At 42.3% G+C, this 15,852-nt stretch overlaps 1 protein-coding gene across 1 annotated transcript in view; it reads right to left on the bottom strand.

Moving 5' to 3' along the window:
- specc1 (sperm antigen with calponin homology and coiled-coil domains 1) overlaps positions 1 to 15,852 on the bottom strand; it is a 149,212-nt gene that overhangs the window by 31,732 nt on the left and 101,628 nt on the right. Inside the window, exon 12 of the mRNA XM_050041007.1 lies at positions 11,308 to 11,410. Coding sequence (XP_049896964.1) covers positions 11,308 to 11,410 — 103 coding nt within the window. The remainder of the gene's footprint in view (positions 1 to 11,307; positions 11,411 to 15,852) is intronic.

Genomic DNA, 15,852 nt, shown 5'->3' with positions numbered 1-15,852 from the left:
CCAAACCGACATCAAAGAACTAGCGGCGACAAAAGCCAACTGTTGCGTCGTCTACGTCACCTCACGTCGAGGAAATAAAACCTGAACAGCCAATCAGAGTGATCTCTCTCACCAACTAGCTCCACCGCTGATTCAACATGCTCAATTGGCCGACTTTGGTCGACGGCCAACCGTCGGCTTGGTGTGTCAGGGCCTTTAGGCTTGCCACATGGGTGCTTGGAAGAGGCTTTCTGTGTAGGCCCGAGGAAAGGCAGAGGGGCCCCAGAACAGAGCCATACCACCAAATATAATACTGCAAATGGAAATACATTTTTCTTTGACGAAAGTGTTCCTGACTGAATTTCCATTTTATGCAACTTAATACTTCTACTACACCACATCTCAGAAGTAAATACTGCATGGTTTACTCCACTACATTTGTCTGACAGCTTTAGTTACTTTGCATATTTACAACAAATTGAGACAATAGACAAAATGTAACCAATAAGTAAAATATAATATTATTGTTTTTAATTCTGGGGAAAAACAACTTTACACCAGTCACTAATGACTTGTGCTGTGTTCACACAATGAGTGACAATGCAAAAGCATGACCTGCAACATGAAGGCCTGTTTATTTGGGGAATGTCTGTGTGGGGATTTTTGTTTTCACTTTCTTAAAACGTGATAGTCAAGACAATCTCAAACAACTCCCCATACATCCTGCAAATTATAAAAAAAAAAAACAAAGAGACAGGGAACGTTTTACTCCACAATGGGTACATTTACATAAGCAAGATTTTGAATGCAGGACTTTAACTTGTAATGGAGTATTTTCACAGTGTGGTCATGGGAGTTTAACTAAAGAAGAGGATCTGAATACTTCCTCCACCTCTGCAAAGAAGTCACAAAGCCTCCAGTTCCAGGCCGCGCAGCAACACGTTCATTAGAGACAAATCTCACTAACTGCCTTGAAAACCAGTGTAACAGAAGTTGTGTGAAAGCGGTCTTGTTTTTTAAGCCTGTGTCCAGTCCAGCTCTGACGTGCAGAGGAGCCCTTGTGAATACCAATTTCCTGTGAGAGGCCCCTTCAGTGTCTCCCACAGGGCAGAGTTAATCAGCGTAAGCTTAAGGTAATCACTGATCGATCTGAGCTTCCCAGAATCTGACATTTGAGGTGTGACAGAGCCTGGACTCACAGCTCCTAATCCTCAAGGGCTCGGGGGCTCTTTTCCATGGTGATAGCATAGCCATCCTACCCACTGTGTGTGTTTATATGCATTTAGCATGTTTTCCCTTTTCTTTCACTAACCGTGTTAGCGGCCACAGACCCCTCCAGGGACGAGATCCGTATGGCACACATCACTCACACCAACACATACATACATAGACACACACACTTGACGGCTGGATGCATGATGTAAGGCACGTAGGCCATGGTTACTGCTTACATCATGCTTTTTTCTTTGTCACCTGTATTCATTAAAAAACAGAAAAGCATGCATTTACAGAGCCAAATGTAACCTGATATAAAACAATAGTTAAGGGGTAACTCGAGTACTTTTCAACCTGGACCCAATTTTCTCATGTTTTTGTGTCTCAGTAACTAATGGGAGCAAGATTTTTTGAAAATGGTCCAGTATTGAGCGAGAGCCATTTAAATAAACAGTAATGTTTTCACTGTAAAACACACTTCATTCAAAGTTGAGAGAAACAAAACTCACAAAAGTCGTCTTGGTTCTTCATACCACTGTCCCAACAATCACCAGCTCCGGTCTGAAATAAACACTTAATTCACCCGGTTAGATGTGAAAATGTGGTGGATCTATAAACGCTAAAATGACTGTTTATCTAGATGGAGTCCGGTGGGATATGCGATGGCAATTTCTAGTCTGTTTCTGGTTGCACAAAAAGGATCTTAGTCTTTAACAAAATGGTCTTCTCAGTACAGATCATTTTCATAATGTTATCAAGCACTTATGACAATAATCTGACCACTTTTAGTGGATATAAATTAACAGCGTGAAGTTGCCCCGAGTGGTTATATTCCAGCCAGTTTCACTGCTACTGGCTGCAGTACTCTTGCTCAGTACTGAACCAAATACAATTTTGTTTTTCCCGTTAGTCACTCAAAACCCAGACACACCACACCGACATCAAAGAACTAGTGGCGATAAAAGTCTGCTGTTGCATCACCTCATGTTGCCTGCATCTTGAACAAAAAGTTGCACTTGAACACACTGCAAACAGCTAACTAGCACGTACGTGCAGTGCCCACATCAGGGGAAATAACTCTCCACAACAGCAGGCAGCAGTAGTCAGTGGTGGATGAAGTACCTGAAAGCTATACTTCAATAAAAATACAGATATCTCACCAGAAAATGACGTTAATAGAAGTTAAAGTCACCTATTAGAATATTCATTCATTCATTCATTTTCTGTAAGCGCTTATCCTGTTAGGGGTCATGGGGGGGAGGGGTCCAGACATTAGGCGCGAGGCGGTGTACACCCTGGGCAGGTCACCAGACTATCACAGGGCTGACACATAGAGACAGACAACCATTCACACTCACTTTCACACCTACGGACAATTTAGAGTCACCAATTAACCTGCATGTCTTTGGACTGTGAGAGGAAGCAGGAGTACCCAAAGAAAACCCACACTGACACGGGGAGAACATGCTAACTCCGCACAGAAGGGCTCCCCCACCCTGGGGGTCAATCCGATTCTCTCTATGCGCACTGAGTGATTTCAGAGGGATTTCACTCATTGATGGGCTCTGCCGGCTTCGACACTGATTCAACATGCTAGATTGGTTGAAAAACAAAGACAAGAGCTAACTACTTCCAACGGTGTGGACACACCGTAAAAACCAGGGCAACAGACACAAAGACATGAGACAACAGGGTTCAGGTTGAAAAATACCTAAGTTGCCATATAAGGTGAGATGAAGCTTAATTTCAGCACATCAAACTTACACTGTGTTCTAATCTAATCTTCTCCTCATGATGATTATAAGCACTCATCCCTTTGTTGGTGAAGATTCTCAGTCATCCAGGTCAAGGTCATTCTAAAGCCGGACTATACCTCTACGTCGAATCAACGCGATACCTACGGCATAGGCTCTGCGTTGACATAGAGCCTGCTCTGTAGCCGGACGTGCATCTCCCTAGAAATGTAACTACACATCGTGGTGACGCAGACCTCCTGTCTAGTTTTGTAAGCTGAAACCATTTCCCTCAGTGGAAACGAAGCTTTTATTTACTTTAATTTCACAGATAAGAAACAATAAATTGTGAAGACAGTAAAACCTCCACAAAATAGCATTTCAAGTCTTGTGTGTGATTTATCCTGGCTTCATATGAGCAGAGGAAATCTCTGCTAGTTGCTAGGCTAGTTTATACAATGTTAAATGCCATAGGCTTGTGCTAATAATGTTAGCATGTTATATTTGTTTGGAAAATGTGCTTAGTATAAGACAGTTGTTTTGTCAGTGAACCTTGTGAGTTAAAATGGAGCTGAATTTTGTAACGTTACCTTTGTTGAATGTTGCTGTTGTCCCTGGTTTCATATGAGTAGAGGAAACGATTGCTAGCCGCTAGGTTAATTTATACAGTGTAAAATGCCATAGGCTTGTGCTAATAACGTTAGCATGTTGTATTTGTGGGGAAAATGTGTCCAGATTAAGACAAGTGCTTTGTCTGTGAAAGCTGCGAGTTATAGTGAAGCTAATTTGTGTACTTGTGTTTGAAATTGTCTCAATTAAGCCATGTTTAATGTGTGTTGAATGTGTTTTGGGAGTGTTTTGAATTAACTACACTTTACAGCACTTCACAGAAACAACGCAGCCGACTAGTGTTTTGGAGGTGTAACTCACAACAGTGTAGGCGACGTGCGTAGGCTACAGTTACAACGCAGTCCTGAGATACATCCCCAGACAGCCTAACACCCATTCACACCTGGACCTATTTAACCCTAACAACACACATGATGGACAGGTGGGTCAAGGACTCACATTGTGACCTTAACAACTCTGAAACTCTGAGCTCACATGTGACCTCAGCAACTCTATAAAGGTTCTCACCCACACATGGGTTAAAGCTTGCAACTCTGCACTAGTCAGGACTGAAGGAGCCTCTTGGATGGGATGTGAAACATTTTTAAGCAAGTCCAGATGCCAACGATGTAGCACTTTATCAATCAGAGTGAACGAGCTAAGTGTGACATCAGGCTTTGTGTGCAGCTATAATCACAAAGATTTACTGTGCCCTGTGGCAGCTATTTTTGCCTTAATGTCAAATGACCTCCCAGCATGCTTACAATAGCTCCCGTTTTCTCTTTCACTTTAATTAGGCTGCTGTTTGACAAAAAAGGTCCGCCATCAATGGGACTGTAATAATAACTGGCACATGGCTGACCCTCCCATGGGCTTTGTCCTCGTCATGCACAGCGGCTTTTCTGGCTCCTCACTGGCAGATGAGCATGATATAAGAGCTTGTTATGAAAGTGAACAGCAGCGATTGTCAGAGCTGCCTCTTCAAAGTGATCATTAATTATGTAGCCTGAAGAGGCCAAGCATAAAATATAACGGGGTGACTCCATACTAAAGAGCCAATTAGTGTTGAGTTATTACCTCTTTGACCTTAGTCCACAGCAGAGAAGAGAGGGGAGCGAAATGTAGTTGGATGTATTGAAAAAACTGAACCTCACTAACCTTTCCCAGAGCAGAAGACGAGCATGACAGAGAGAGAGAAAGACAACCTGGTTGTAGTTTTATATCAAGGTATTTGTCGTAGTCTCCTTCGTGGAGCTACCACTATGTGACAGATGAGTCGGTCTCTGAGCATTACACCTGTAATTAGTGGCTTCCATGTGGTCAGAAGCCTCATAACACTGTAACAGCCTGACCTTTCTCCAGACAAAAGAAGCACAACACATCCTCTGACAATAACCTTTTCCCTCTGCTCGTCATCACACTCAACTGTTGGTCACATATGTTCTGCTACAGACCACTCCACTGGGCTCCACTTGCTTTAACTGGTGCACAAACACTGTGTGTTACACATGTATGCATACAGTACATATCCACACATCCCATAAAACACAATTCCTGTGGAAATTAGTGGAATTCAACAGAAAAAAAACAAAAATCCCAAGAGGTTAACAACAGCCGCTCACACATAGCTCTGCTGAGAAACTGAACGCCAAAAGTACAAAATATTTGGGAAATCATTTTGAATCTGACTTGCAGGACCTTTTGCTCAAACTACATCATATTTAACCCCTTGATCTACCCCTTTGTGCTTGATGCTGACAAGTATTCATATAGAGTACTGTAACTCACAGTATATTTAGTGTATTACAATATGTTTGTGGAAAAACAGACTAATTTTGTTACAAAGTTGCATAACTGCCTAGAGTTGGTTCATGTTCTCACGGCAGCATTAACAAGCGGACCAGATCAAATGCCTTGGGCGAGAAAGCTGCTCTTGATTGGTCAGAATTTCCATGTGGGAAAAATCCAGGGAGTAAACAAAACGTTGAAGAAGAGTACACTTGCAAGATAAATGTGACACTTTCTAATGTCACAATGGAGGAACAACTACGCAGGTTGATTTTAGCGCTGCTCATCGTGGACTATATTGCTGTCATTGTTCATTTTAGTCAAACCATACAGTTTGAAAACGAGGCTCCAACTAGAAAACAATGTTTTGATGCATTGGATGTGCTGAATGTGCATATTAAGGCAGTACAGGAGGAGGTGCACATTAATAATCCTCCAGGACTGTAACATGCTCATGTTTAACCCAAACAATGTGTCATGTGACTGCAGTTGGTTCAGATCCAGTTCGGAACACGTTCTCACCACAGTTTCAAGAAGGTCTCAGCCCGGTTGTTTTGGTGCGCACCCGAGTGTGATTGCTGTGTTCACACCTGCCCAAACAAACCGCACTTCAGGGGCAAATGAACTTGAGTGTGATTGAACTGAACCAAACAGGGCAGATGTGAAAGCACCCTGAGTGACTAATCGGAACAAACATTTTTGTAACTGGGCCAATGCCAACCAACAGGGCTGCAGCTGTGAAACCGGCCGCAATGTACCCCTAACAGGCAATTGCACACCGTCAATTTACGGTCACTAAAAGTGATTGCTTTTGCACCGGACAGGCTCAGATTGCTATTTTAAGTGTCTGACAACGTTATAGAAAAAAATCCCTGCAGAGGTAAACCTTTTTGTTAAAGAGTAAGATCCTTGTTGTTTACCCAGAAAGAGCCCCGAAATCGTCACTGCCAATCCCACCAGACTCCATAAAAATAATTATCAATTTTAAAACACCTTCGAGCAAAGTGAAAAACTGTCTTGGTTCGTCTTTCCACTGTCGGAAAGTGAGAAGATGTACAGCCTGCAACACAAGCTGCAGTAAAATCACTTGGGGCAAAAGACAACATCACAGTACGTCCACTAAAAGTGCTTGTTTTTGCCACTGACATTGTTATTCTAAGTGTCTGACAGCATTATGGAAAGAATCCCTACAGAGACAGACCTTTTTGTTTAACCAGAAACAACCTAGAATTTGCTATCGTCAAACCCACCAGACTCCATTTAAGTAAACAGTAGTTTTATCAATGTAAAACACACTTCATTCAAACTCGACAGAAACAAAATAAAACTCAGAAAAGCCATCTTGGTTTATCTTTCCACTATTTCAACAATCACCAACTCTGGTTTGGTTCAAATAAACCCTTGATTCACACAGTTAGATCAGAAATAATGCTGCCTCTATACACGCTGTATATTACTAATCATTTAAATGGAGTCTGGTGGGTTTGGTGATGACAATTTTTGAGGCTGTTTCTGGTTGAACAAAAAGGATCTTACTCTGTAACAAAAAGTTCTGTCTCCTTCCATAATGCTGTCTGACTCATAGAATAACAACCTGGGCAAGGACAAGCACATTAATTGGACATACATTGACAATGCGAACACGCCCCAAGTGGTTCAATTGCAGCCTGTTTTGCAGCTGCCAGCTGCAGTGCTCTCACTCACTACTGGAACAGTTTCAAAATAGTTGTTCTCATTAGTAACTTAGACACAAATATGGGAAAAAAGGGTTCAGGTTTAAAACAGCTAAAGTTATCCTTCAAGACAATACAGTTTAGGGCAGTAACACTTGTCCTGAAAATAGATGTTTTTAAGGTTAACTGCCTAATAGTTTGTTAATGACTTACAGGTCAGGCACATGGTGCACATGGAGGAAATGCATAAACATGAAGGATCACAGCTCGAATCAAGAACAGTAACTTCAGGAGGGGACCGATTATGCCACAGACTGAAACTCTCCTAGTAGCCAAATCTTCTTACTGCATTCCTGATACTTGCAAATAATCACACTGTATTGCTAAGCCCTTTGTGAGAGGGGATCATAGGTTCCATAGTTAAATGGGAATGAGGCTCCATTAAGGGTTTCATGTCGCTGGGACCCATTTGTCCTGAACTGAACTGAGATTTGCATTTCTATCTGGCTTACTAATTAACAAGAGTCCATGTAAATTTAACCTGGATATTTACTCAAGTACTACATTTGACTACAATATGGAACACTTTAAGTACTTAACTTGGGTATTTTCATTTTGTGCTACTTTACATCTCTAATCAACTGCGATTATTTGGCAGCTATAATTACAAGTTCTTGGCAAAAAAAATTCTGTGTAGAAACACATATTATAAGCAAATAGGCTGTCACTCTTCCTGCATCCAGCGCTGTTGTTTGACATGACAGTGATGTAGCTGGAGGCAACGAAGAACTACAGGCTATTTCATCTTGGATTTCTAGTCTCTGCCTCTGGGTAGTCAGGGGGCGTGCTCTAGATCAGTGGTTTTCAAAGGTCAAGCCAAAATCTCAAGGTACACCTGTATTTATCTGTGCACAATATCTTCTCTTATCATGAGATAAGACAATAAAAATGAGAAAAAATAGGACAGGTAGTTTTCGTGATACTGTATAGTGACAATTTTTCTTTCGGTGGTAGGTCGTCTTCGCTGGTGCTTTGTTGTAATTTGCTCCGTACAATAAAGCAATTCATTGTCCTACTCACAGCTTTCTCCTTTTAAATGTTATCACCGACATAAAAGGTGGCAATTTATCCCTTTAAACTATACCCAACAATCATTTAACTCTTGAGCAAGCAAACCTTCTCTGGTTACAGCTGCTTAAATGTGAGCCCTGTAATACAGTATATAACAACATAACAGGAAGGGGTGATTCTGCATCATAAATACTTTTACTTCTGATACATTTTTCAGATTGTAGTTCTGTACTTTAACTACTTTTTATAATTTCAAATGCAATGCAAAATTTATAAAGTCAAATGCTGTTTTAGTTGTAACAGAGTATTTTCACAATGTAGCATTAATACATTAACTTAAGTTAATAATCTGGGGCCGTATTCACAAAGCTTCCTTGTACTAAGACTTCTTAGAATTGTGACGTTTTCTTAGAATTTCCCCTTAAAGTTAAGACTAGGTCCTTGTAAAGATAAAAGTTATTCATTATTAACCTTAAAATAACCCCTAATGTGAAAAACTGTTAGGAGCAGGGAGGAGGACTTTTAAGAGGCGTAAGAGTTTCTTAATCAGATGAGAAAATGGTGGAAACACAAAGAGGTCAGAGAAATATTCTCCAAATGCTGCGGTTGATGTCATCAGGGATACGCACACATTTCCCACCTAACGCAGAAGGCCAGAAATAAAATGCAACAGTGCAGCAGTGATGACTTGAGGCTGTCTCAACCTTCCATCAGCAGTGATCACACTGACACTGACAACACTTTCACAGTCAGCAGGACATTTCATTGACACTGGGTGTCCACACCTTGTAGACTCACAAAAGGGTGTGTCCATGACAACCAATCACATCTTTTAAAAGAAAGCATCACCCCTAGCAATGGGGTCAACCACACCTCCTCACTGAGATAAAACTTTCTGTCCGTTCCTTGCTCAGAGTTGCTCTGAGAACTTTCCTAAATCACTCCTAGGCTAGGACTCCTTACTAAAAATGTTTACGCTAAGTTAGGAGCTCTCTGAGAATGTTTGTGAATACGGCCCCTGGCCCCTAAATTGACAAGAATACCGTCGACATATCTTGTGTTTTTTTAGTTATGCCTTTTTGTAAGGAATTGTTAATATGTCGTATTTCTTAAAGGGAGTTAGGCGCAATATTTCCCACCAGGAGCAGGATGGGAAATAATCTGAAAAGGAATCTAAGTGTAGACTTGATAATAGACTCACAAGTCAGTCTTTAGACGCTTTGCTTAACTAAAGACTGATGTCTTTCTCCCTGATTTTGTGTTTAGATGGGCGGATACAATTTCAGAGTTTAAAAAAACTCCCTACGTTGCAGAACCAATAGTAAATCCGCAGGGCGGTCCTTCGGTGGCTCGCTGAACTCTTGTGCTCGTAAACATAGTCCGACTGCGTTAAAAGTTTTAAACAAAGTCGCTGTAAGTCCTTCATTTCCACAATCTTGTGGACTGAGCACACGTTTGATAAAACGGAGTTAAATCTCTCGGCATCCATTTTCAAGCTCTCTGTGTGTTTGTTTCCTTGTGGACGAGAAAAGGGGGAGCGCACATTTCCGGGAGGGCGTGTCCTTTTAAAAAATGCAAGAGGCGTTGCTTTGTTGCCGGCCGTTTTCTCCGGTGTGTTAAACACACTTTAGAAAGGAGTGTCCCCAGACTATCAGAAGCCGGAGATCTCTGATTGTCTGGTGGCGAGACTAACTTGATAATAGTGATGCTGCAAGATCCCCAGTCTTTGCAAAATCTTATAGTGTGTGACTAAACACTCACACTGTCTTTAGATGTGAGAGGGTGTCATAAGTCTTTTCAAAGTCTTCTGGTGGCAGGGTGTAAGTATTAGGCAGCAGAGAGGTGTTGAGGACGTCCTATGAGGATTAACAACCTGAAGACATCAGACAACTTGACTTTTTTTTAGCCTTTTTAATCCCTTTTAAAAGATTTTTTAGAAACCGTCTTTGTTTTGAATGAGCTGCATTACTGCACGTTACAGTGTTGACTAATAGGAGTTTCTCGTTAGGGGCGGTCTCAGTTTCCATTTCCTCTGGAGCACTGGTGAAAATGGGTACTGAACCAGTGATTGCATTACAAACCAGTGTCGCCCAAAGATTCATGTCAAACAAAGTGCGAGTGAGAATCTAAACAATGTGAGCCATGGCAGTCTGTTTTATCATGCAGATCTTCAGACTGTCTCCTGGTCAGCAGCAGTTTTATCTCATCTGGTCACATATTTCCATCACAGAGGATCTGCTGGGTGTGTTTCACCAACACACACCGCGTGTGACCATCAAACAGCTTGCCTCAAATGATAGGAGGGTGACTCAAAGTTCACCGAGCAGCACTGCGCTTGAGAAATAGGGACTATTGATCTAACAACTCATCCCATCATTCAGCCCATTTATCATTGGGAAGACTGGGTCCATTTTTAGCAGTTATCATCACACATGCTTTTTCAAAATTGGTCAAGCCGGAGCTCCGTGCTTTTAGACTGAAAGACAACCACAAACAGGACAGAAGCAGAGCCTTTTATGTCTATAACTGTAATTAATCTTCTATTACAGTGCTGAAAGAGCTCAAATGACTCCTTTTCCTCCTAAAGTGGAGGTTGCAGGTTGGGACCAGTCTGCCTGCTGGCAAGAGTTTTAGCATTAGCTAGCTGGCATGCTGGCACCCAAATACGATGATTACATAGGCAAATCTCTAATCCCACTGGGCTTAATGGGCTCCTTAAACTGGATATTAGGGGAGCTGCTAATGCCAGGTGATTGTCAGCACTTGGACACAGGGAACACAGATGGGGACACAATAACAATGCATAAACACATGCACATGCATAAAAACAAGCAAAGCAATATAAATACACACATGTATAAATCCAGCGTGTCCGTAACACTGAGTGCTTCACATCATAGTTTCCATTACCGCGGTGCCATGGTGACTTCACATCCCCAGTGAGATGACAGGCGGGTGAATAGTGTGTCTGCAAACACAGTAATGTGCCACTACAGTCTAACACCTAACTGATGGCTGAAAAAAATATAAGGAATAACCACCAAACCCGAGGGCATGGACTGAGCAATGCTGCACTGATGCAATATAGAGGGAGGGAGTGGGAGCTGTCATCTCAATTTTAAATGAATATTTGAAGAGTGTGAGACTAAAATAAAACCCTCGGACAGAAAAAAGCAGGGTGTGAAAGTGAATGGAGCCTGAATTGTATTTGAGAGAGGTCTCTGGCCTGTGATCCCTACCGGATAGCCCTCTGTTTTCTTCTGGCACCACTTCAGTAAAGCGTTCCTCTTAGATCCTCCATACTCCCGGGCCAGTGCAGCCAAGGGGTCCTTTCTTTCCACACTGTCACCAGGGAAACAAACCGCAATCACACACACAGAGAGAGAGAGAGATAGAGAGGGATGGTTACAGTATGTCATTTGGAGTATGATGATCACCCAATAAAACTATTATTATCTTCACATCCATTCGCAAACTTCAGTGCGCATGGACATGAAGGAAGCTTCATAAAAACCATAATTATGCAAGCTCTCTAAGTCTCATAGCAAAAGAATGTGTTCAATTAAATAAGCATGTTTCCAGATGGAAATCCATTGCAGGAAATAATTTGACCGCCATGTCTGAAACGAGCTCATAAGTGGCCCTGATGTAAAAACATATGATTCATTCCAGATTTCGGACAGAGGTGCTTCGGGAACCTAGAAATGTACTACTTAACATTTTATAAATATAATCAGTCTTCTTGAATTCAGATGGAGGGCAGGACGTGATTGATCCATATACAGCATGAATTGGAAAAAGAGGAAAGTAATAAAACCTGCAGGCAGCAGGTATGGTCAGAAAATTAAAACTCATGTTGGATGTGATCCATGCAATATGAAGAAAAGTGATTTTTTTCCCACAACCATGACTGAAACGACAGCCGTCTTGTTTGTAGCAGGGTGAGTAAATTTTTATATATAATATTTCAACTCTGTACATTGATGCACCGCTATCATACTAATGTTACTGGCAACATTAGCTAACTTCAGCTACTATTATCTCTTGTTTATATTATTTTTTAGGGCTTTTTGCCTGTTCTTTGTACAGGTGACGTGTTGTTTCCTGCTTCGGCATTTGCCCTGTTGCACCTCCACTGGTGCCACAAGGTCAGCTGCAGGGTCGTCAGCTGGAGGCTGCCATTAACTGAGGTTTCACCCCCTATTGCAGTTCATGTCCTGGCAGGGGGGCAGTTGCAGATAGGGGATGTCTCCTCGCCACCCCCTGCAGCTGCCTTTATTGAGGTGTTGTCTCCCAACCATTGTCCTTTCTCCGGAGCCACAGCCAGAAGCTTTCTCGGCTTTCTCGGCCTCCTCTCCTAGCTCCTTCATGGCCTTCCACAGTTTTGACCCCGCCATTTCAGCACCGTGGAGTAATCAGACTACTGTTTTGCCAACAAAGCCCCGGCATCTAACCTCCATGGGGTAAACCCTGGGTTTCCAGCCAGCCTCTTTGCACTCCGCTGCCAGCTCGGAGTACTTGAGGTGCTTCCTTTCGTGGGCTGCTGTCATGTCCTCTTCCCAAGGGGATGGAAAGCTCAATGAGGACCCTCTTTTCCCCTGCAGACCACATGACAATATCTCGCCTGAGAGTAGTTGTTATGATCTCTATTGGGAAGACCAGCTGCTTTCTGAGGTCCACCACCTTTATTATAGAACAGGGGAAGAGAGAATGGGGGAGACACGCAGCAAAGGGCCGCAAGCTGGGCTCAAACCTGGGCCGCTGCAAAGGCTTCAGCCTATACTGGGCGCACGCTCGACCCAGTGAACTAAAGGGCACCCTTCAGCCACTACTTTCAACCCTCTAGCTCAACTTATCCCTTAACACTGTTAAAAATCTGGGTCACAGCTAAAAACTTGGAGAAATTATCTCAGCACATTGAAAATACATCCATCTCGAGGCATATTTAACCCAATGCTTTATTGTTTATGACTGAAATTAGCTGAAGACGGAGGTTTTTGATCCACATCTGCAATTGTTTCTATTTATTTTCTTTTTACTACTCTCCCTTTTACATCCTTTTACTTTCAGGAATTAAAGTGACCCTTGTTGTTTCCCCCGATTTGATCGATTGAACAGCCGTAAACAGCACAAATCGTACGTACTTGGCATGGCAAGGCCAGGCGAATTTATTTATATAGCACATTTCCTACCCAAAGGCAACCCAAAGTGCGGTACAGATTAGTCAAGTCAAATTTCATTCAAAGTTAATTTGTGCAGTTTTGGTGGTCTTTGCTTCCAGTTGCCTGCCCTCTAACTGGACAGCACACCGACGTATGACATCATATGCACAGAAGCTATTATGATAATGAAACCGTTAAGTCAACTTATTAAAGAAATTCTTCTGCATAAACAGTCTCATGCATGGAGTAGCATGTAGCATGCATGGAGTAGCGCGCCTGAGCAAGCATGTGTGATTAAACTCCTAATGTTTTAGTGAAGCTGCATGTGTTTGGGAAGAAGTACTGAACATATGACTGCATAAATGAGACTCGGCTTATACTGCACAAGTTATTTTGAGAGTTTGTTACCATTTGTTTTGATAAAGTTTTGTTGATGTTAAACGCTGACCCTCTATGACTAAATTCATTAAGAATTAATTGACAATTAAAATAATTGTTAGTTGCAGCCCTAGTAGACATAGAGGAATAATGAAAGGATGATATCTTACAATGATTTGCAAAGAATGTTGTCTGCATGATGGAGAATATGACAATACTTTGCAGTATTAATTAATACTACGCATGAATGAATCCTCTAATGGGAGTTCCATAGTGAAGGGAACTTTATTATTTGCTCTTTCATTATTACAATGAGATCAAAGCGTATTTGCAGTTAAGTGTTGTTGTGTTAGAGTGCAGACGTTGCTCAAGATTACTCTGGAGTGCAGCCAACTGTATACAGCTCAGAGTGGCTCTAAGTGTGGGATGTAAAGATTAAGCACAGGTTTTTTTTTTGGCCTCCTTCCTACTTTTCCTCTTTTACCTCCATGCCCTCATGCTCAAATATTCATATACAGAGTTTAACACTGGCTGCACGTCTGTAAGTCACACAGGAGAAAGAAAACAGAAATTATGAGAAGTACAACAGATTGGTTAAATGCCTATCTGCAGTGTCATTCAAAGGGTCCGCTCCCTGGGGTTTCTGCTGGAGTTGGGGCCATGGGAAGTCTACGAGACACGGTCGTTGCTCTGAACATGGTAAACATTTCACACGTCACAGCAGCTCTGCTGTTGAATTCATTATTTCTCTGTCTGAGGCACCGCAAGGCCAGAAACAGGAAGACAAACAAACATAGGGCAGGGGCAGAGAGTGCGAGTGCTCATCAGCGGTGGTACAGCCGCCATAACATAACCCCGAGACCACACCAAACACGGTCATGCACTGCTGCTGATCTGCGGTTTGAGAGAGATGGTCTGTGCAAAGGTCTGCAATACAGTCACACACATTTACATTAAAAATATATGTTTAAGGGATGGATGGCAGTGGGCACACCCCCCGTTTGGAGAAGCAGACAGAAGCACTGTAGTGGAAGTTAAGCAATGTACTGCCGAGGACGGGGGCAGCAGCAGAACATATTTTAGCCACCTACAAACCATCATGTGTATGCTATTTTTAAAATATTTTTTCACTGCTTTACCTTGCCGTCAGACAGCCCTTTCTGACAGGGAACTGAAGCTGTTATATCACTGTCGTCAATGCCACCAGACTGCTTTGACAAAAACAATAATTTTACCTTGCAGAACACAGGACCCATCCAACATTTGTATGTGGGAGCCATGTAAGTAGTAAATGAGATGAAAAATGGGCCCTATATGGGATTGTCCAAGGGTTCCATAATGGTGTCATGCCAGTTGTCCACATGGGTGGTTTCTCTCAAGTGGGCCCAAGATAAGATGCTCATTTTGGCCCCATACCCACTTGGTACCCAGGTAGCTGTAGCATAACCCATATGGGGCCCGCTTGAGTAAACCCACCTATGTGGGCTACTGGCACGGGGCCATTATGGGACCCATGGACAATCTCATACAGGGCTCATTTTTTAAGCTCATTTACTAACCACATGGGGCCCAAATACAAATGTTGACTGGGGAGCTGCTGGTCTACCGCTGCCTCAGTCGGTAAGTTCGTTTGTGTTATTGTGTGATTTTGGTGTTTTAAAGGGTTAGTTCAGATTCATCAAAGTCACACAATAACACAAACAAACGAACTGATGGAAGTGGCGACACCAGCAACTCCAGTGTTCTGCGAGGTAAAAGTAGTGTTCTTGTCGAAGGAGTCTGGTGGCTTTGAAGAGAGCATAGATAATGGCCTCAGTTACCCGTTGGAAAAAGGCTGTCTGACAGCACAGTAAAGCAGTGAGAACATTCTGATGTTACATTTTTTTAGGTGGTTACAATACATTTTACCACAGCAGAACATTGCTTAGCTTTCATGGCGTTAATCCTGCCTGCTTTTTCGAGCAGTGTGCTGACCGCCATCGATCGTAATTGATACACTGACTGTGGATAAGCACCTCATACAACCCCACTTTAAAAACTCCAAACAGACAGACAGATGGCGCCAATAGAGTGTGCCTGTAATCCCGGAACTCCATTAGCGCTTTTAGCACTTCCGGTTCTCTCGTCTAAAAGTCAGTACGTTTTTATGCCTCAAATAAGGTCTGTGGTTAACAAAAGCTTAAGCGAGTTTCAGGTTTTGTTCTACGACATAAAACACGTCAGTAAATACCCTACTTGTGAATT

This window comes from Epinephelus moara, chromosome 3 (assembly GCF_006386435.1).
Source record: "Epinephelus moara isolate mb chromosome 3, YSFRI_EMoa_1.0, whole genome shotgun sequence".
In the NCBI taxonomy this organism is placed as follows: domain Eukaryota; kingdom Metazoa; phylum Chordata; class Actinopteri; order Perciformes; family Serranidae; genus Epinephelus; species Epinephelus moara.
The sequence above is the reverse complement of the archived record's forward strand: the minus strand, read 5'-3'. Positions and strand labels throughout refer to the sequence as shown.